The sequence below is a fragment of the Sphaerodactylus townsendi genome, linkage group LG09 (genome assembly GCF_021028975.2).
Source record: "Sphaerodactylus townsendi isolate TG3544 linkage group LG09, MPM_Stown_v2.3, whole genome shotgun sequence".
Lineage (NCBI taxonomy): Eukaryota > Metazoa > Chordata > Lepidosauria > Squamata > Sphaerodactylidae > Sphaerodactylus > Sphaerodactylus townsendi.
This window is the reverse complement of record NC_059433.1, coordinates 65787490-65809989: the sequence shown is the minus strand read 5'-3', so window position 1 is coordinate 65809989 and position 22500 is coordinate 65787490. Positions and strand designations below refer to the sequence as shown.

The following is a 22500-nucleotide window of genomic DNA, read 5'->3' as shown; positions in this document are numbered from 1 at the left end:
GGTTTCGTCCTGAATACATGATCAGCAAACGGATGGGAATGAGTCTGCCCAATCTGCAGGACATCAAGCCGAAGGATTACCCTGCTAGGAATTCATCTCTCCGGAGAATAAACACTAAGCTTGGTAAGGAGAAAAGGTAACCAACCATCTTAAGTTTTCTTGCTTACTGATTTCCAAGCAGGGTCCTTGCAGAAGCCTTCCTGTCCTGTCTGTTTCTAATATAAATGTTGCTATTCTGCAAAATAACTTCAAAGGGAGATTCCAACATGGAAATGCTGAATTAGAATTCATCAGGTGATTCAGTACTGTTTCCCCCCCCCCCCCCCCCCATGCTGGGACAAAAGGTTAAGTTTCCTTACTCACTGGAGGTGTTAACAGTTCAGTGTGAACCACCCATTATGGATGTTTTGTTTGGATTATTTTGTCTCGTAATGCACCTTTCTTGAATAGGTCTGATCTTGTGTTTATCTTGCTCAGCCTGACTTCTACAGTTAGGAATGGTCCTCACCCATTTAGTGTAGATCGGTTTCCCGTTTGATTGTTTTTTTGTTTCAAACCTGCCTTTCTTTGTGATATCCCTGCATACATGATAACCTTCTTGCTTCCAACTCCTGAGAACAAATAAATGCCAAGGAGACACAGTCCTTGCATTTGTTGAAGTGGATCTGGCTCCCAGACACCTACACTGGAATAAATATTGTTTGCCTTCAAGGTGCATTGTAGCACGCACACACTAAATTCTACAGCAGCATTCCTCGATGCAATACCACACAGACTCACATACAATTTCAGACTCATGCACTCTCAGACTCATACATCATCATCCTCACACCCATCCCTACATAGCCCCAAATACATCACTCTAGAGTAGAAGCTGTCTCTAAGCCTCCTTTGTCCTAGTTCTGAGGGCCCTGTATCGCCTGCCAGATGGTAGCAGTTTAAAAGAGAGTGTGCTGGATGAGACGGGTCCCTTTAGAATATTTTGGGCTTTATTTAGACTTCGGGCATTATAGATTTCTTCCAAGGAGGGGAGAGGGTAAGCCGATAATCCTTTGTGCAGTATTGATCACCCTTTGGAGCTCCTATTCGCCACTGTGCAACTGGAGAACCATACACAGATGCAGTAGGTTAGGACACTCTCGATAGCACAGCTAAAGTAAAAGGACACCAGAAGTTTTCCATCTAGTTGTTGCTTCCTTAAAAGTCTCAGAAAGTACAGTCTTGCTGGGCTTTCTTAACCACCATGGTAGTCTGTACTCCCAGGTCAAATCCTCTTAACGCCTAGTGAATTTAAAACTAGCCACCCGCTCCCCTTGCTTCCCATTTCTAGTCAAGGGCTGAATTTCTGAGCTATTCCTTCTATAGTCCACTATGAGTCTCTTTTGTCTTGTTAGTGTTAAGAACCAGGTTATTTTTTTCCCTGCACCATGAGAGCAGTCGGTCCACTTCATTCCGATAGGGCAGACTCATCCCTCCAGAGATGAGCCCCACCACCGTTGTGTCATCAGCAAATTTGATAATGGTGTTACTATGATAGACAGGAGTACAATCATATGTATAAGGCAGGAACAGTAAAGGGCTCGGGGCCCTGTATGCTCCCATATTTAGAGTAAGAACTGAGGAAACCTCGATTTCCAGTCTAACCCTCTGGGAACGCCCAGACAAGAAGTCCCTAATCCACAAACAGATTGAATGTGAGAGTCCAAGATCCACAAGTTTTGTCACCAGTCTTTGTGGCGAGATTGTATTAAATGCGGAACTAAAGTCCGCAAAGAGCATTCACACATAATTCCCCTGTTGTTCCAGATGCGTCAAAGCAGTGTGGAGGCTAATGGCAATGGCGTCCTCCGTAGATCTATTAGTCCGATATGCGAACTGATGTTTATCAAATGTATCTGGAAGGCAAGAACTAATATGCCTATGGACCAGTTTTTCAAAACACTTCATGATGATGGGGGTGAGTGCCACTGGTCTATAATCCTGAAGAGAGAGAGAGAGAGAGAGAGAGAGAGAGAGAGAGAGAGAGAGAGAGACACACACACACACACACATACACACACACAGAGAGAGAGAGAGAGAGAGAGAGAGAGAGAGAGAGAGTTTTATAAGCTGTCTCGGGCTGTGCCTCTCTAGGAACAGGGACTCTTTCCCATTAACCCTTAGGGCGACTCTCTGTAGGAGGCTGAGAGGACCTAAGCCACGTGGAGCCGCAGTACAAGGACGAAAGAGCCGCATGCTGCTCCGGAGCCGCAGGTTGCAGACCCCTGCTCTAGAAGGTCAAAACCACAAAATGGGGCAAATTCTTGAGCCATATCAGTGACTTAATCCCAGAGAGGTAGCCACATTAGCTTCAAGCAGGAGTCCCAGCGGCATCTCTGCACAAAATCCTGCATAAACCTTTGTGAATTTTTGTGAACCGGGGGTCCCTCCATATGAGTGACTCACAAAGGCTCATGCCAGAGTAAATCCTGAGCATGTGTTGAAAAGCTGCGGTCTTACTGTTTTCCCGCTGAGATTTCGCAGTCATCCGGGCCTCCTTGAACATGATCCTGAGCCATTTTGGAGCAGACTTGTTTTCCCTAAATTCTTGTTCTTGGACAGAGGCCTACACGTTCTTTTTCCATAAGCGGTCTCCCTCCTCCCTGAAACTTGCAGCCCACTCCTAGAACTTTGTACTAGGATCAGTTCCAGTGGCATTTCTCCTCTCTCCTTTTGCCACACGGGCTTCTATTTCGAAGTCCAGGTCCCGGCCTCACAGGGACGTTGTGGACCGGTGGTCAGACCTTGAAAGCCAACGTAACCTTCTGCGAAGCCCTACATTGTTCATTCAGCCCTTTTCCCCTCAGCCGTTTCTGGAAAGCACATTCCAGAAATGAAAGGAACCCTCACTAAGGTTGGTGGGGCCAGAGTGAGTTAAGGGTGCATCTTAGCGGCTTTTGGTGTGTATGCATAGATAGCTTTTCCCCTTGGAATCACTCCTTATGCTCACAAAGGTGGAAGCCTTCAGACTAGTTAAGAATAGGCTCTTGGATCTTGATTTTCATAATTTGACTCGTGCTGCCAAGACAACCTGTTCTCCGACTACATTATTAATCCCATGCGAGCGTGGAATTATGGCAGCATATCTTCGTCTGCTGATTAATCCCACCCAGAGGAGAGCCTTGGCTACTGCAAGATGTAATGTGCTGCCATCAGCTCTGCTGGAGGGAAGATTCAAGAATATGGAACGTTCTAAAAGAGTTTGTTCATGTGATATGACTACGGTTGAAACACTTGACCATTCTCTGTTTGTATGCCCTAAATACAATAAGATACGCATGAAATACATGAATTCCATTTTCTTGCAATGTTCTCAGTGGCATGAGTGTTATAAGATACCCAATCTCCTGAACAGCTCTGATGTGCTCTTTTGTGAAACTGTTGCAGATTTGTTTTAAAATTTTGTCCCGTTTTATATGCCAATAAAGGCTTGTGCTGTGATAGATAGCTTTTTTGTTGTTTCCTTTTTTCCAGCCGCAAGATTGGTTTCTAAATCCGTGAGCACTTTCAAGATCCCAGAGATCCACTTCCCTCTTGTGGGCCAGTGTGTCCTTTCCTACTATATTGATTTCATCAGCCATCTCAGCAGAGCTATAAATATTTTGCCCCCCGAGAACTCTGCGCTGCTGGCCAGGTATTTCTACCTCCGGGGGCTTATCGGTTTGATGCAAGGAAAGCTTCTGAATGCCCTTTCGGATTTCCAAAACCTGTACAAGACGGATGTAGGGATATTCCCGGCCGATCTCGTGAGGAAGGTGGTGGAAACGCTTCCTCCTTCGGACCGGTCCCAGGCGGAGCAGAAGCCCGAGCTGAAGAGGCTGATCAGTCAGGTGCTGGATAAGCAGAGGGAAATCGTCAAAGTGGACGATCACGTGAAGAACTTCGAGTTGCCAAAAACTCACATGCAGCTGGATGACTTTGTGAAACGGATCCAGGAATCTGGGATTGTCAAAGATATCGACACGATACACCGGCTGTTTGACGCGTTAACTGTAGGTAGGTAAAAACAGTGGAAAGACTTGCATGCCTTCATTTTATTTTACGTAGGTTTAATAGGCCACGTCTCCCCTTCTGGGCTCAGGGCAGCTTAGTCAGTGTGGTGCAGTGGTTAAGAGCAGGTGGATTCTAATCTGGAGAACCGGTTTGATTCCCCACTCCTCCATCTGAGTGGCAGAGGATTATCCGGTGAACCAGATTTGTTTTCGCATTCCTACGTTCTTGCTGGGTTACCTTGGGCTAGTCACAGTTCTCTCTGAACTCTCTCAGCCCCATCAACCTCACAAAGTGTCTGTTGTGGGGAGAGGAAGGGAAAGGAGTTTGTAAGCCACCTTGAGTTTCCTTACAGGAGAGAAAGGTGGGGTATAAATCCACCCCCCCTTCTTTTGTATGTCTTAAACTTTATGTAGATTTGATAGGCCACCCTTACCCTTCCGGGCCCAGGGCGGCTTACAACATGAATATAATCATACATATAAAACATAAAATCATCTACAAATATTAAAACATTCCAGTAAGACCAATCAATTTCAGTTTGACCCAAGAGGAAAGATATAACAGTCCTATAGGGGTGACGCGGCGCCTTTCCCCACGTTTCCCTCGGCTGCTGTCGCTGCACGCAATTCCCAGCACACGGCATCCCTGGTGCGCGCCCAAGAGTCCCCACGATCCCGCGCTCTGCGCAGGGTCATCAAAAGGCGCCCTTTGCAAGAGCGCCAGGGATGCCTCGCGCTGAGGGGGCGCGACAGCGGCAGCATCTGGGCGGTTGCGCTGTTGCCGCCCCTCTCGTGGGGAGTGCCAGGGGACCCCGTGCTACTCTCCTCAAGTAGGTCTTAAGGTAAGTGGGGAAAGGCCCATAAACTCATTATTAATATCATGATGGAAAATAAAGGGGAGGGGGGATGCCAGATGGTAACCATAGGCTGGGTGGAACAGCTTCATGTTATGGGCTCTGCACAATTGCGTAAGATCCTGCAGGGCCCTGGAAGACAGAGTGTTCTGGCCAGGGCTTGGTTGAGGCTTACCAAGCTTCTCTGGGGCCAGAGGCCATCAGTGGATTATTACTCCCAGATCTGAGTGTCCTTTGGGGGAACGTTCCAGAGAGATGGTCCCTAACGTACGTGGGCCCCAGACCATTTAGGGCTTTGTATGTAAGTACAAGCACCTTGAACGTGTTGGGCACAGTTGGGCACGGGGGTGGGGGGAAGGTAGATGGTTTGGTCTGATCCATCAGGAATGTTGTCACATTGACGTCTTCTAGCCGTTAGCACAGAAGCTGTTAACATTGCTGACAATTAACGAGCTTTTCCAATTTAAAGGCCACCAGAAACAAATAGACCCAGAAACCTTTAAAGACTTTTACAACTACTGGAAGGAGACAGAATCGGAGGCGCAAGATGTAAACCTGCCACCCACCGTGATCGCACGCCTGGACAAAAACGAATGCGTCTACAAGTTGTCAGCCTCGGTTAAAACGAACAAAGGCGTTGGGAAAATAGCCATGACTCAGAAGCGCTTGTTTCTCTTGACTGAAGGAGGCCAGCCTGGCTATGAAGAGATTGCTACTTTCCGGGACATAGAGGTGAACCTGACAGAGATGCAAGAACAGAATAACCCAATGATTTAAAAAAAAGATCTTTATTACACGGTGATAGATTCTAGACTCTGAATCCCCTGGAAGGTCTGAAAACAAGTGCTGTGAGGTTGATGCAGATGCGAGAGAGCAAAATATTTAGGCAACACATGTAAGAAGTTGTCGTTAAGATGTTATGCAGAATTTGATGTGAAGTACTTATGTGGCATCACCTGTATCATAATGAGCTTATATAAAACACTTGAATCCCACTTTCTCAGTGTTTCTGAATCAGAGAACATTAAAAAATTAAAAATGTTTGCACTGTTAAATAAATAAAAGAATTCAGTAATAAAAACCATAACATCTGAACCAGGAAGAAGAGGTAGTAACTGATTTTGAGGGTATGCCAAGTCAGACAAATAAGTTTTTACCTCCTGGGGAAAGATGCCAACAGAGGGAGACGCACAAATCTCCCTAGGGCCTAAAGTTTTGGTGCCACAACCGAGAAGTCCCTTTCTAAGGTTGCCACCTTTCCAGCCTCATAAGGTGTGTGGGGGTGGGGTGGGGGGTGGGGAACTACAGAGCAGAGCCTCTGAAGATGTCCAGAGTATACAGGTGTTGTAAAGGTACCGAATCACAGCAACTTGATCAATAGTGAGGACAGCTGCAGCAGCTTTACTACACATGTGGACACCTCTTTGCCCTTTTCCACCCCTTTTGAAATGAAGGTTGAAGTACTTACTATTCCATGGGGAATTGATTGCTTGTGGGTTGCACATTGCTATTACTTAGCTACTGCAAGAAACTTGTGCTCTAGGGGACCTGAAAAGATGCAAGAAGGGATGGGTAGGAAGTGGGGTGGTGGTTGAGAGATGGACCAGAAGAAGAGATAGTGATAGAGGGCATTCACAGCTGGAACCAACTGGCTGTTGTGAATTGTCCAGGCAATTGTGCCTCACCCCTTCCTCCGCCCGTGCAGGGAACAAAACAGATACCGCAGCACACAAATCACTCCACACTGTTCCACAAGCGAAACACATCTCACCATGAGATGCCTCTGTAGATGCCAGCCATAGATGCGGGCTAAATGGTAGGAGCTAAAACTGCCAGACCACGGCCACGCAACTCAGAAAACCCACAAGAGCCGAATGTGGTAGAATTCATCCCCTCTCTTGCCCACTGAAATTCTTGTTTTTCTGGGTCTTTTTTCCCCTTTCCAGGAAGTGAAGAGCACCACAGTTGCCTTTCTTCTCCTCAGGATTCCTACGCTGAAGATAAAAGTCATGTCCAGAAAGGAAGTATTTGAAGCAAATCTGAAGTCAGAGTGCGACCTTTGGCACTTGATGGTGAAAGAGATGTGGGCTGGGAAGAAAATGGCGGATGATCACAAGGTTTGACACTTAATGCTGGCAGCTGAAAGATGTCCTTTTATTGTTTTTTCTTCAAAAAGTGTTAGGGTGCATTTTGGCATACTTTTCAAAAAAGATGTAGGTTATTTAACTGCAGGGTGAAGTCTGCCCACCCCCGCACCCCCCCAGCTGACATGTATACAGCATCTCCTCCCCCTCAATGCTTTAAGTAGGTTCTCAACCCTTTATAAATGATTTCCTTTTTGTTAACTGTGTTCAGAGGCTTCATGTAGTTTAGATTGCTGCAGCAAGACTGCTGCTTGCAGCTAGTTTCTGGGATCACATGACCCCAATCCTACAGCAGGGAGGCTACCAGTCTGGTCCCGAGTCTGATCCAAGGTGTTGGTTTTGACCTTTGAAACCCTACATTGCTTGAAACTAGGGCAGTGGTGGTGAACCTATGGCACGGGTGCCAGAAGTGGCACTCAGAGCCCTCTCTGTGGGCACGCGCAAACAAGAGTTCATCATGTGGGGGGAAATTGCCCCCTACACACACACAACTACGCTGACCTGGGCCACTGGGCTTGTTTATTAGCATTAAACCTAAGACCTAGTTTTGGGGAAGCAGTATAGGTAACCCTGTTAAGCGCTGTTAAACCCCACTGATTTTCATGCGAGGAACTAAAACACGATCCTTTACCTGGAGTAAGCTTGATTGCTGGCAATGGGGCTTGCTTCTGAGTAAACCCTGCTAGGGTCATGATTCACCCGTTCGAAGAGTTGAATGGTTGCTTCAAAGCAAAGCCACTGACTACCAACAAGCTTACTCCTGAGTAACACGTGCCTCGGAGGCAACCGTTTTTTCTAAACGAAAACCTCAGTATTCAGGTTAAATTGCTGTGTTGGCACTTTGCAATAAATAAGTGGGTTTTGTGTTGCAATTTGGGCACTCGGTCTCGAAAAGGTTCACCATCACCGAACTAGGGTATGTGAATAGGTGTCATTTCCCATTCATTCCTGCCCAGGAGCTAAGATCACAGAGAGAAGCCCTCTCAACTTTAAGTGTTGAATTGTGAAGCTAATGCTTTGAGTCCCCAAAGGTGGGCACAATGCTGAGCCAATCATAACTGGCAATGTAAATAAGGTAAAATTAGGGAGAGATTAATCCGGGAAGAAGTATCTGGTTCGTACAGTACTGTAGAAAACCTGTTCCTTGGTGGAATGCTGTGCTTCTGTCAGATACGCAGTGAGCGGGCTTCCACAGATGACTTGCTGCCGCCATGATGTATGTCTGTACACAGCCTTGTTCTACTACTTGGTTTGTTTTCATCTCATGGCTTTGTTTGTCCCATTTGCAAGATCGATCAATGCCTCACTTACTGAGGAATCGATTGCTCTTGCAGCACACGATACGCCACAGCCATCCAACCAGACATAATATAAAACTGGCTCTCTGTTCACGAAAACAACTCAGACTCCAGCATTCTTTCTGTCCCTCACAAGGTCAAAAGAGCTGTCAGAGGTCACCCAGCTGGCACGTGCCCAGTTCACCTGTTCCACGTCGGTGTAAAAAAGCTTTCTATCTGTCCAGGATCTGTTAAAAAGTGTAAGAAGTATGTATTCAGACAGAAACACTGGAGGTGACTGAAGGTCATAGCTTGGTGTTTTATAAATCCTTTTATAAATTTTGCCTCTCAAAGAGGCAAAAACCCTTGGCTTGCTTTTCTAGGAGATCATGGACTGGCCGGTGCAGTAAAGATTTCACCTTCTCTTTATGTTTACCTTTTTTTTAGTGCGTTACCACCAAATCAGGATGCCTTAGATCAGTGTTTCCCAATCTTTTCGAGGTCAGGGTACCCTTGACCTCACTCTTCATATCTCACGGTACCCCTGCCGCCACCCTTCACCTTCCCCTCCCATTGCCCCTGCTTGCCACACCCCCCACCTTCCCCTCCCAGGGTGAAGGGTAGCACTGGGGGGGGTGGTGGCTGCTGACCTTGTGGCAGGCCCTGCCCCATGGGCCAGCTCCATGTCCTTGCTGGCGCCGGTGGGAGACACCACAAAAATGAGGGGGGGGGGGTAGTGTTGCCGCGGTACCCCTGGGACATGCTCATGGCACCCCAGGGTACCAGGGAACCCTGGTTGAGAATGGCTGCCTTAGATGAACAGAGTGGGAGAGGATAAAACATCCCAATCTGTCACTGTCTTTCTAAGTGGGTGGCGGAACTAAAACTGTGGACATGTCATGTGGTGTAAATCTTTAAGAGGTTTGACTTTTAGCAACTTTAATAGATGTGTTAGCGGGCTGTTAGGAAGGATGTAAGATGGAACTTCTTGTGCGAACAGGAAATAAAATGCAAATTGAAATTGTGGCTTTTGTTTGCTCCCCTCCCACCCCCCCACCCCCCGCCAGGATCCTCAGTACATTCAGCAAGCCCTTACCAATGTTCTTCTGATGGACGCTGTCGTGGGTGCCTTGCAGTCTTCCAAGATCATATATGCTGCTTCCAAACTGTCTTATTTTGACAAGATGAGGAATGAAGGTGAGCTATCTTGTTGTTCTAGGACGCTCCTGGAGCAATTCGCTCTGTATATAATGATGTGACCTCCAGTTCTGAGGGAAAGTTGCACCTGTGTATGGAGAGAAGCCCAGGAATAACGAAGAAGATGGTGTGTCTGAGTTGGTGGGTACTCATAACAAGCCCCCAAAACAGCACCAAGGCCCACACCGCACGGGCCACAAGCAGTGCCCCTGGAACAGTAAAAACACCGTTCCAGGGGAGTACTTCGCACGGCTGCCGCCTCTGCAACGAAGCAGCACCGTGCTTTCTCCTCCCAACCGGCGGGGAAACGCTGGTTCTGAAAGCGAGTCTTTTCAGAAACAGTGTTTTGCACCCGGTGCCAAGCAGTCGCCATCGGGTCGGAGACGCCTCTGTTTTGTTTGTAAGCTTCCCTTCCCCTGCGGAGCTCTGCAGGGACAAGGGGACACGCCTCCTGCCTTCCAACCCCCGAGGCATTGCCATGGCCACGGGGGCGTGTCCCCTTGTCCCTGCAGAGGAAGATAAGGTAAGTTTACAAACAAAACGGAGGTGCCACCACGCGAAGGCGTCTTCGTGGGCTGCAGCAGCTCCAGGGCCACCCACATGGAAGTGTATGAACGGCCCCAGGGCTCCACTGGTATTGTTCATACCGGTGTGCCGCTGCTTCACAGGCCTGTGCATGGACCCAAGAGGGAACAAAAAACATTCTTAAAAAACCCACCTTACGTGAACTGTAAGAGGCAGGCTCATCAGCCAATGGAGGAAAAAACAACCCCTGAAGACAGTGTTATAAAATGAGAAAAATAATTACTGGGACAGAATTAAACTCGCACGTGTCACATAAGAACATAAGAACTAGCCTGCTGGATCAGACCAGAGTCCATCTAGTCCAGCACTCTGCTACTTGCAGTGGCCCACCAGGTGCCTTTGGGAGCTCACAGGCAGGAGGTGAAAGCAATGGCCTTCTGCTGCTACTGCTCCTGAGCACCTGGTCTGCTAAGGCATTTGCAATCTCAGATCAAGACAAATGCAAAAGATTAACTCAAGGAGCACACATGAGTAATAATGAACATGTGCTAAATTCACTTCTGCAGAAACCCCACCACACGTCCATCGAAAGGACAGGCAAGGCAGGCATCTGTTTGGAAATATTCGTTGGAAGAACAAACAGTGGGAGACGATAACATGAATTTTCAGATGGCAAATTTCTATTCTTAGACAATGAGCAAAACACACTGTCGGATGTTCTGGCTGTCTCCTGTGTCACTAAAACCAAAGCATTTAAATGTCTCTTCATTTTTTTTTCATTACTAAAAAGTGTAGGTTACCATAACAAATCTTAGCCAGGCCTTGGGCCACGATGGAGGGAACAACATGTCTTGCTTTGACTGCTCTGACTTCCTTTCATGCTTGAGTTATTTATATATATATAAATATATATATTTGTATCCAGTGTATTCAATATATATATATATTTGTACTCAATATATATATATTTGTACTCAATATATATATATATATTTGTATCCAGTGTATTCTTGCAGAAGTAAATCGGGCTTCTCCCATCTGCCTCCTGCTTGTACTGGAAGTCAGGGAACCTTCATTGTCTAAAATGCTCCCCAATATGGGATGCAGAAATGAGGAGGGAGAATTGGGCCAAGTTTCATCTTTCACCCTTCTATTAGATCCGGGGTCCCATGTTTGGAATTCTGACACCAGATGGTGGGGGCAACCACAAAGTGGCTGCCACAAGAGGTGGAGCCAACCACAAAATCTCAGGGAGTGAAGTTATGTGTAATTCTTAAAGTAACTCTTCAACATTTAAGCTCAGTTTTACAGGATGCCTTTAAATCTGCACAGCCAATCAGAAGCCTTGTTGGGCCGAAGCCCCTGCCCACTTTGTACAAACATTTGCACATTGGAGCCCCCTGTGCTAGATCAAGGTGGAGGTGGGAAAAGATTAACACTGGCAATTCCTTCTGCCACTTTTGCAACTGGCTCCAACCCATCTTACCACTTAAAGTATAATACATATTTATACATATTTATTTGCTTATTCTCCAGTGCCCATGATGGTCCCCAAAACAACAGCAGAAACACTGAAGCACAAGATCAATCCATCCTCAGGTGAAACTTTCCCGCAGTCGGTGGAGTTCTTGCTTTATACACCAGGTATGGATCTTGGGGTTAGTGTGGGGTTAGTGTGGGGTTGAGAGAAGAGCGGAGCTGGTTCAGAGGCGGGGGCAGGTTGGTGTCTTCTGCCTTAATCAGTTTCATTAGCCCTGTGGGATAGGTTGAAAGGAGGAGGAGGAGGATGGAGTAGTAGTAGTAGTAGTAGTAGTAGTAGTAGTAGTAGTAGTAGTAGTAATAGTAGTAGTTTGGATTTGTATCCCCCCTTTCTCTCCTGCAGGAGACTCAAAGGGGCTGACAGTCTCCTTGCCCTTCCCCCTCACAGCAAACACCCTGTGAGGTGGGTGGGGCTGAGAGAGCTCCGAGAAGCTGTGACTAGCCCAAGGTCACCCAGCTGGCATGTGTGGGAGTGTACAGGCTAATCTGAATTCCCCAGATAAGCCTCCACAGCTCAGGAGGCAGAGCTGGGAATCAAACCCGGTTCCTCCAGATTAGATAGAGCTCTTAACCTCCTACGCCACTGCTGCTCCTGGAGAGGCCATGTTCAATGGCACCCGGTTACGTTTTGCTTCTTTCTGAGATCCCTGACATGTAACACCTGTCGCCTTAAAATTCTTGGAGGCCGCTGTTCCTGGATTCATTTGAGGGATTTATGTCACTGCAGGCAGCGTATCCTCACACGAGAGTTATGAAATACACATAAATTGCCGCAGCCCTGATGAAACTATGAGATGGTGGATGCGTGCTCAGAATGACATTTGTGAAGCTTTTCTTGTGAAGGTCGATTGTTATGACAGATGAATATACAGCTTGACTTTGATGACCTTCCCTGAAGAAGGACTACATTCGAAACAAGATAGACCCAAGAATCCTGTTAGAGGATTCAGTCTCGGACTTTTTATCTGATTTAAATCTGGACTTGTTAGATTATACTTGCTGTTTTGTGTTCTGGTGGTGTGAAGATAATATATTTAAGTTGATACGAAGTTAATACAACAATGCATTTAAATGTTACTGGTGATTTCCACACATATGTTTTGTGGACTTTGCATTCTGTTTATAGGCGCTTTCTTGAATTGTACAGTTTTCTTGGGGGCTTCTCTACTAGTTACTTCACAGTTCCTGGATGTTTTAGCATCCTGGGTAGGTTAGGATGGAGTCTTCTAGCGTAATCTTCTCATTAGCCATGTAAAGTAGGTTCAGATTAGGAGGATGTTGTGAAAAGCCCCCTCCCCCCAGTAACATGAAGGAAAACTCTCTCCCCTCCCTCCCTCCCCTTCCCTTACATGGTACACCTCCCCCTCCCTCCGCTAGGGTGGGCCATGTCCAGATGCCGGGCCCCTCCCTCCCCTCCCTCGCATGCCACCCCTCCCTCCACTAGGGTGGGTGGGCCATGTCCAGATGCCGGGCCCCTCCCCTTTTATGGCAGCTGTTTGCTCTGTTGTACAGCAGGAGTTACAACGTTTTTGAGCCTGTGGGTGGGTTTGGAATTCTGATACAAGCATGGTGGGCACAACCATAAAATGACTTCTGCGGCTTACCATTAGTCATTCCATGAAGATCCTCACGTTACAGCAGCAGTTGTTGCCAAAGCATCTTTTAAAAAAATGCGCAGCCAGTCAAAGCTCCAACCTGACCCTTGATGGGTGCCCGGAAAGGTGTCAGCAGGTGCCCACAGGTGCCATGTTGGGGACCCTTGTATCAGTTAAATGACAGCTGCACGTATACATATGAGGCATCACCCTAAGTGTCCAGATGCTAGGGTGTTGTGGGTTTTCCAGGTTGTATGACTGTGTCCCAGTAGCATTTTCTCCTGACGTTTTGCCTGCATCTGTGGCTGGCATCTTCTCTGAAGATGCCAGCCACAGATGCAGGCAAAACGTCAGGAGAAAATGCTACTGGGACACAGCCATACAACTTGGAAAACCCACAACACCCTAGTGATTCTGGCCAAGAAAGCCTTTGACAGTGCATTGTCCAGATGCTGTTAGACTTCATGGAGGTTTGTCCTGAACGCAAGAAGGTCTTGAGCAGAACGTTATTCAAGAAGTCACAGCCAAGAGAGGCATTAACAGGGCGTGCAGTGAGTCTTCAGAGATACAGGTGTTTTTTGTGATGTTCTCCAGCATCAGTTTCATTTAACTCATCCAGCTGGATCAATGTCCTCTTCTGGCTTTCACCTCCTACATGTGAGCTCCCAAAGGCACCTGGTGGGCCACTGCGAGTAGCAGAGTGCTGGACTAGATGGACTCTGGTCTGATCCAGCAGGCTAGTTCTTATGTTCTTATGTTCTTCTTTCTCCCTTTCTGTCTCCCTCTGATGTTCAGGACAACTTGATACAGTGGAAAAGCACGGAGATGCCCACCCCAAGCTGTGGTGTGCTTTGGATGAGGGGAAGGTGGCCGTCTTCGATGCATCTACGTGGTCCAAACAGCACTGTTTTAAAGTGGGAAGCTCTAAACTGGTGAGTGGCATTTACTGTGTGGAGATCGCAGAAGATTTATTTTCTTGCATAGTATGATTGGCAGAGGTGGTTTTGGAACGCATTAGTATGACTCTTCTCGACAAATTCTGCTAGGGAGCATACAGGAAAAAAATATGTAAAATGAGAACTATTCAGATCTTGTTTGTACTTGCTTGGGACCACCAGGGCTGCTGAACAGACATAGGCTATGGCAAGCCATCTCTGCCCTGACTTGGTTGACCCAAGCTAATCTGACCTTTTCAGACCTTAGTCAGCCCTGGTCAATACGTGGATGGCAGACCACCACAGGAGCCCAGTGTTGCTATGCAGAGCCAGGCAATGGCAAACCACCTCTGTTTCCCCCACTCCTGTTGGGTGACCCTGGGCCAGTCACAGTTCTTTCAGAACTCTCATACCCCCACCTACCTCAGAAGGTTGTCTGTTGCAGGGAGAAGGGAGGGTGTTTGTAAGCCACTTTGAGACTCCTTCTTTTCCTTTCCATTTTTTTTAATTGTATCATTTGAATTTTACAGTTTATAGTAATTTTCTTCTTCAACATTTCCAAACAATACTTTCCCCCCCTTTTTTCCCTCCCCCATTGCTTCTTCTTCATAGTTTTGTCACACAAACAGCAGTAAGTTCATTCTCTGTAGCCTCTTCTCCCCTATTTCTTCGTTGACTCGAGCTTCTTTCATCCAGTCCACGTATATTATCCATATCTTCAAAATTTCATTCTGTTTATCTTGCCACGTCTTATTTTGGGTTAGTATATCGAAAACTTTGAGACTCCTTACAGTTCAGAAAAGTGGGGTATAAATCATAATTTTTTAAAAAAAGGATACACACACTTCTTGCATTGATGACATGCTCTAATCCCCAGAATGCGATTGTGGAGCCGACGGACATCGTAAGAGAATGACCTCTTCATTCTTATAAGGATGAAGTTTCGGAACGATTAAACGTACCAACCAAACTGGGCGAGTGTCAAACTCTGCCCTATTTTATAGAGCGTGACCTAGCAATGTTGTGTGTGTAATGTTTTTAGTTATTTTATTGGGAACTGAGTAATATGGTGTCATGGTTTTTAGGCACTGGTTTTACGATTTGATGTGTAAATGTTTACTAAACGTCTGCATATGAGAAGCACAAGCCGCGGGATAAATGAAAACAGCATGTTGCTCTGAGTCAAGATGGCCCACGGCAGCCTGATCTCATCAGATTTGGGAAGCTAAGCAGGGTTGGCCCTGGTTTGTACTTGGATGGGAGACCACCAAAGAAGTCCAGAGTTGCTACACAGAAGCCCGCAATCGCAGTCTACCTCTGTTTGTCGCTTGCCTTGAAAACCCTGTGGGGTCTCCATAAATCGACTGTGACTTGAGGGCACTTTCCACCACTACATGATGTAGCGTGAAGCGCTGGAAATCAGCATGGTGTAGTGGTTAAGAGCAGGTGGATTCTAATCTGGAGAACTGGGTTTGATTCCCCACTCCTCCACCTGAGTGGCGGAGGCTTATCTGGTGAACCAGATGTGTTTCCGCACTCCTACATATTCCTGCTGGGTGACCTTGGGCTAGCCACAGTTCTTTGGAGCTCTCTCAGCCCCACCTACCACACAAGGTGTCTATTGTGGGGAGAGGAAGGGAAAGGAACTTGTAAGGCACCTTGAGTCTCCTAACAGGAGAGAAAGGTGTGGGTATAAATCCAAACTCCTCCTCCTCCTCCTCCTCCTCCTCAGAACATAAGAACGAGCCTGCTGGATCAGACCAGAGTCCATCCAGTCCAGCTCTCTGCTACTCGCAGTGGCCCACCAGGTGCCTTTGGGAGCTCACGTGCAGGAGGTGAAAGCAATGGCCTTCTGCTGCTGCTGCTCCTGAGCACCTGGTCTGCTAAGGCCTTTGCAATCTCAGATCAAGGAGGATCAAGATTGGTAGCCATAGATCGACTTCTCCATAAATCTGTCCTCCTTTTATGAACTATAACCACTGTTTTGTTGTACAGTCAAAGAAGTGGTGGAAATTAACACTTAAACTTACTAAAATCTGCTCCCCCAAAATAAAAATAACTTTTTACCCAAAACTAAACAGAGTAGGTGGCAGGTTAATTGGATGCATATTTCAGAGTGTTGTTGCCTCAAGCTATAATTTACCTTCTTCCCAGTTAATTTTTACCTTAGTAACCCATGGCAGTGGATGTGTGTGTTTTTGTTTCCTCTTGTTCTGTGGTTGGCAACAGGCTATCTTACCCTTCATCTCAGCCAAACGGCTGGTGGCGGATTATACTTCCAAACAGGCGTGCTAGTTCTGGCCAGAAGCTCCATGTTATGGGGCAGTATTGCTGTGGGGACAGCCGTGGGAGGCACTGGCTTATGTGTCCTTCTTGTAGGAGCAGCAGTGGCGTAGGAGGTTAAGAGCTCATGCATCTAATCTGGAGGAACCGGGTTTGATTCCCAGCTCTGCCGCCTGAGCTGTGGAGGCTTATCTGGGGAATTCAGATTAGCCTGTGCACTCCCACACACGCCAGCTGGGTGACCTTGGTCTAGTCACAGTTCTTCTGAGCTCTCTCAGCCCCACCTACCTCACAGGATGTTTATTGTGAGGGGGGAAGGGCAAGGAGATTGTAAGCCCCTTTAAGTCTCCTACAGGAGAGAAAGGGGGGATATCAATCCAAACTCTTCTTCTTCTCTTCTGCTTCTCCTCCTCCTCCTCCTCCTTCTTCTCCCCCCTAAACAGCTATTTTCTCTACAAGTGGAATACATTTGCATGGGGTAGAAAATGTTGACAGAGATAAATTTTTCTCTCTTTCTCACAATACTAGAACCAGGGGGCATACATTGAAAATGCTGGGGGGAAGAATTAGGACTAATAAAAGGAATCCCTTCTTCACGCAACGTGTGATTGGTGTTTGGAATATGCTGCCACAGGAGGTGGTGATGGCCACTAACCTGGATAGCTTTAAAAAGGGCTTGGACAGATTTATGAAGTCGATTTATGGCTACCAATCTTGATCCTCTTTGATTTGAGATTGCAAATGCCTTAACAGACCAGGTGATTGGGAGCAACAGCCGCAGAAGGCCATTGCTTTCACATCCTGCAGGTGAGCTCCCAAAGGCGCCTGGTGGGCCACTGCGAGTAGCAGAGAGCTGGACTAGATGGACTCTGGTCTGATCCAGCAGGCTAGTTCTTATGTTCTTATATTACTCTGTGCCAGAGGTGTCAGGCAGAGGCATTTCTCTTTGTGCAGCAAAGATCTATGTTCCTCCTCCCCAGCAGACAAAGGTTCATTTCAGGGAGCTGCCCATGGGAGACCCACAGAGTGATATGTGCAATATTGGATTAACAGGAGGCTCACCTGTAACCCACCTTTTTGTAGCGACTGTTTTTTCTGAATCTGCCGTGTTCTGCTGAGCTCTTTTCCATTTATTTATTCACTTCTTTTATACCCAACCTTCGTATGCTGATCTCTCTCGATAGATGGATGGATGGATGGATGGATGGATGGATGGATGGATGGATGGATGGATGGATGGATGGATGGATGGATGGATGGATGGATGGATGGATGGATGGATGGATGGATGGATGGATGGATGGATGGATGGATGGATGGATGGATGGATGGATGGATGGATGATGGATGGATGGATGGATGGATGGATGGATGGATGGATGGATGGATGGATGGATGGATGGATGGATGGATGGATGGATGGATGGATGGATGGATGGATGGATGGATGGATGGATGGATGGATGGATGGATGGATGGATGGATAGATAGATAGATAGATAGATATAGGGAAGGGGTGAAGAAGAAAACAACTGCAGGGCAGCTTTTCAGTTCTTGTCCCTTCTGGGTGTCTTTGTTCAATCGCCGTGACGTCTGTCTTGCAAATACAGAAATGCATGGTGATGGCAGAGCAGAGCCAAGTCTGGATTGGTTCCCAAGACTCCATCATCTATATAATCAACACCCACAGCATGTCTTGCAACAAGCAACTGAATGACCATCGCTGCGAAGTCAAGGACATCATTGTGCAGGCCAGAGGCAGCTTGTCCAGGTCAGCTGGGCCCCACAACAGGCCGGGGTGGTGGTGGTGGTTTCTTCTTCAGTATTGTCTGGCTGTCCTCAGCCAGGCTGAGCATTTTAAGCTCTGGCCCCTGCCCGGTGGAACTCTCTGTCAAACGAGACCAGGGCCCTGTGAGACCTGTTGCAATTCCGCAGGGCCTGTAAGAAGACAAGGCTGTACCATTGGTCTTACGGTTGAGGACAGTAATGGTCATTTTCCTCCCTGCCCCCTTTCTTACTTATTTATTTGTTGGTTTGTTTGTTGGATTTATATCCCACCCCATCCCCCAGGGGCTCTGGGCAGGTTACAACCCAATTTAAAACATCCTACCGTACACCTTTTAAAATATAAATCCTGATAAAAAACATAAGAACGTAAGAACTAGCCTGCTGGATCAGACCAGAGTCCATCTAGTCCAGCACTCTGCTACTCGCAGTGGCCCACTAGGTGCCTTTGGAAGTTCACATGCAGCCTTCTGCGGCTGTTGCTCCCTATCACCTGGTCTGCTAAGGCATTTAAGAACATAAGAACAAGCCAGCTGGATCAGACCAGAGTCCATCTAGTCCAGCACTCTGCTACTCGCAGTGGCCCACCAGGTGCCTTTGGGAGCTCACATGCAGGATGTGAAAGCAACGGCCTTCTGCGGCTGTTGCTCCCGAGCACCTGGTCTTTAAAAACAAACTTTTAAACCTTAAAAACAAACTTTAAAAATCAATTAACAAAAAAATTACAGTAACGCTTATTTGAGATGATATAAATTAATCCTTACTGCCATTTTCACTCCTCTTCCCCCCTCCTCCCCCCTGGAGACCGAAAGATGTTCTAGTATATTTGATCATTCCGGCTGGCTAGTTGGAAGAGGCCTGGTGGAACAGCCACGTCTTGCAGGCCATGTGGAATTGATATAGTTCCCGTAGAGGTCTGATATCAGCAGGCAGCCTGCTCCACCGTAAAAGCCCTGGCCCTCGTAGAAGCCAGCCAGGTGTCTTTCAGGCTGGGGATCAGCAGAAGGTCCCCCTCCGACGAATGGAGGAGCTTTCTGAGGACAATATGGGGAGTTACGTGACTTCTGCCCTGTCTGTTTCCTTCTTCTGTCCTTTCCTCACCCTAAGTCATTTATTTAAAATCCTTTCTCCCCATCGGAGACCCAGAGTGTCTTCTCTTGTGCTTCCCTCCCACAATGAAAGAGAGGCATATTCATGCAGCATCGACGGGACGGTGATCGCCTGGAACGTCAGCACCTTGAAAGTCAACCACCGGTTTCAGCTGCCCTGCGAGACTCTGACGTCCATCAAATTCCACAACAACCGACTTTGGTGCTGTATGTTTCCTGTGTCTAATGTGCTTTAAAGGTTGGCCTGGGTTGCTGGACTTGATGTGCGTGCACCTCAGTGAGTAGGGAGGACTTGGCTGGCAGGTCTGGTGCCTGTGCTCCAGGTGGCTGCTGCCCGGGGGGGGAAGGCGGCAGAGATGCTAGAGAGGCGCAGAGCAACACATGTGGGACTTGCTGGAGGCTACAGCAGGCCGGCCCCTGCTCGAGGAGGTTATTCAGGTTTTTTTCCGCATTGGCACTTTGCGATAAATAAGCGGGTTTTGGGTTGCAACTTGGGCACTCGGTCTTGAAAAAGGTTCGCCATCACTGCCCTACAGTGAGGCAGTAAAATGAACAACATGGAACATTCAGTAAACAATGCCAGAGAAGTGCAGTACTGCCCCCCACACCCCAGTGTTGAAAGCATATGGCACCAAAATTTAGGTTGCCAACCTGAAAGGGAAACCTCAGAAGGTGAAATAGACTGGGGTCCCAACATGGCGCCATAGGGCGGGGCTGAGGAGAAAATGGGCAGGGCTGAAGAGGGCTTGTGCCAACGGCTCTTCTGATTGGCTGGGCAGATTCTTTTGAAATGCTGTTTTGGTAGCAGCTGCCAAAGAGTCTTCAGTGAAGGTTGACCGTGGGAACTGTTTTGTGGCCAGCCCCTCCTCCTGTGGCGACCATTGTGTAGCTCCCCCTGCTGAGTGGTATCGGAATTCCAAAGGTGCCAGCAAACTCAGGAAGGTTGGGGACCCTGAAGTAGGTAGTCCCTGCTTCAAACATTTCCACCTTTTCTTGGAAATGATTCTTGTCCTCGTGTAAAAAAATATCCCAAGACCAAAATAACAACTCCCGTGGTAGAATTAGAGAAAGTGTCTTGTTGAAGAAGAAGAGAAGAAGAGTTTGGATTTATATCCCCCCTTTCTCTCCTGCAGGAGACTCAAAGGGGCTTACAATCTCCTTGCCCTTCCCCCCTCACAACAAACACCTTGAGAGGTAGGTGGGGCTGAGAGAGCTCTGAGAAGCTGTGACTCGCCCAAGGTCACCCAGCTGGCGTGTGTGGGAGTGCACAGGCTAATCTGAATTCCCCAGAGAAGCCTCCACAGCTCAGGCGGCAGAGCTGGGAATCAAACCCGGTTCCTCCAGATTAGATACACGAGCTCTTAACCCCCTACGCCACTCCTGCTCCACTAAAGGTTGAGAAAGGTCAGGCACCCTGGTCTTTTAGTTAAAACAGAAATGTAAGAAACTTGTGCCAGATTTCAACCTATCTTTGTTTCTGCACTGAAGGTGTCGGAAGCTGTATTCTCGCTGTCACGACAACCGGCGTTGTTCGGCAGAAGGTAAAAACGGAAGAGCTTGTGAGAGATCCCCCGCTGTCCTTGCTGACTTTCCAGTTGTGTCCTGAGGTAAATGGAAAAAGTTCATCTTGACTGTTGTAAACTTAAAGGCCCAGCTAAGGAGGGGGAGTCTTCTGTCCAAAAGGGCTCTGCTTTTACCCTTGACCAGGGGTCTGCAAGCCGCGGCTCCAGAGCCGCATGCGGCTCTTTCAGCCTTATACTGCGGCTCCGCGTGGCCTGGAGGTCGGAGGGTAGCGTGGGCGTGTCCCTCCAGGAAAAGGTGAGTGGAGGGGCCAAACTGGAGCCAGCTCCGTGTGGAGCCACCTCTCCGGCTCGGTAGATCATCGGGACCATGGAAAATGGGTCCAAATGGCTCTCTGGGTGGTAAAGGTTGCTGACCCCTGCCCTTGGCTGTCTTCTGCCTTAGAGGGATCAACTGTGGGCATCGTGCTCAGGGAGTCCTGACCTATACGTCTGGAATCTGGCAGATCTCTCTACCCCTGCTCAAAAGATAAGCCTGCAAGACTGTGTCGAGATCACCTGTATGATGAGAGTGAAAAATCAGGTGAGTGCAGAAGAGAACTGTTTTTGCTTTGCCAATCTTGGATTGGGTGTCAGGCTCTCGAATGTGGAAATAACAGGGACCGTAGGAAAGTCCTAAAGCAGTTTATTTCTGCAACGCGTAGAGTGACAAAGAAAGCTGAATCTAAGCTCTCCAGCTTAGATCCAGAGATTATATCCTTCAAACCCCCCCCCCCCCCACATTTGACCCACACCAAATGTGCTTTACAAATTTTATAACATTTGCACTACAGAGCTTCAAGGAACCTGGGAACGTTCGCACCTTCTTGCAGGAGAGCTGGCGCCAGGGAATTGCCAGGGAAGGGAGAAGGAAACAGGAAAGCATTTACAGGAAACATTTGCAATTCTTACACAGCAAGACATCTGGGCACTGACATTGGGAGCCAGATTTGTGTATACCATAGGAGAAGAGAAGAAGAGTTTGGATTTATACTCTTCTTGTAAGGAGTCTCAAAGAAGCTTACAATTGCCTTTTCTTCCTCTCCCCACAACAGGCACCTTGTGGGGTAGGTGGGGCTGAGTGCTGAGAGAGCTGAGACTGGCCAAGGTCCCCAAGCAGGCTTCAGTGGAGGAGCGGGGAGTCAAACCTGGTTCTCCAGATAAGAGTCCAGTGTTCATGTGGAGGAGCGGGGAGTCAGACCTGGATCTCCAGATTAGAGTTGACCACTCTTAACCACTACACCATGCTGGCTCTCTCCATAAAGTGGTGGACAAAGACACTAAGGAGCCTGTGTTCGTATCCCCACTTCTTGTCATGGAAGCTCGCTGGGTGACCTTGGGCCGGTCACAAACTCTCAGGCTGATCTACCTCACAGGGTTGTTGCTAGAAAATGTAGGAAGGGGAGAACAGTGTCCTGAGCTGCTTTGAGTCCCAGCTGGGGAGAGAAGAAGGATATCAATAAATACATGTGAATCCACGTTAAAAGTCCAGATAGCAGCCAGTGCTTGCTCAGTAGAATTCCTTTTAATGGGGCAGAGTTGATCTTTCTCCGCTCCCGCTTGATCCTATCACAAAAGGCTCAAGAAACTGCCCTTAGCTTCAAAAGCAGCTTCCCAGCCACAGACCCCAAATGTCCTTGCTTGAAGTACTTGCACGGTTCTTTCCG

At 47.7% G+C, this 22500-nt stretch overlaps 1 protein-coding gene across 4 annotated transcripts in view; it reads left to right on the top strand.

Moving 5' to 3' along the window:
- DENND3 (DENN domain containing 3) overlaps nucleotides 1-22500 on the top strand; it is a 27698-nt gene that overhangs the window by 2190 nt on the left and 3008 nt on the right. Inside the window, exons 3-13 of one of the 4 annotated variants that reach the window (XM_048507920.1) lie at nucleotides 1-123; nucleotides 3514-4035; nucleotides 5355-5617; nucleotides 6832-7002; nucleotides 9374-9503; nucleotides 11565-11672; nucleotides 13958-14094; nucleotides 17991-18151; nucleotides 19306-19481; nucleotides 20763-20881; nucleotides 21240-21377. The exon at nucleotides 1-123 is cut by the window's left edge and continues 59 nt beyond it. In XM_048507920.1, coding sequence (XP_048363877.1) covers nucleotides 1-123; nucleotides 3514-4035; nucleotides 5355-5617; nucleotides 6832-7002; nucleotides 9374-9503; nucleotides 11565-11672; nucleotides 13958-14094; nucleotides 17991-18151; nucleotides 19306-19481; nucleotides 20763-20881; nucleotides 21240-21377 — 2048 coding nt within the window. Of the gene's footprint in view, nucleotides 137-3513; nucleotides 4036-5354; nucleotides 5618-6831; nucleotides 7003-9373; nucleotides 9504-11564; nucleotides 11673-13957; nucleotides 14095-17990; nucleotides 18152-19305; nucleotides 19482-20762; nucleotides 20882-21239; nucleotides 21378-22500 lie in introns of those variants that run through there. The other 3 variants (XM_048507921.1, XM_048507922.1, XM_048507923.1) reach the window with 3 other exon arrangements.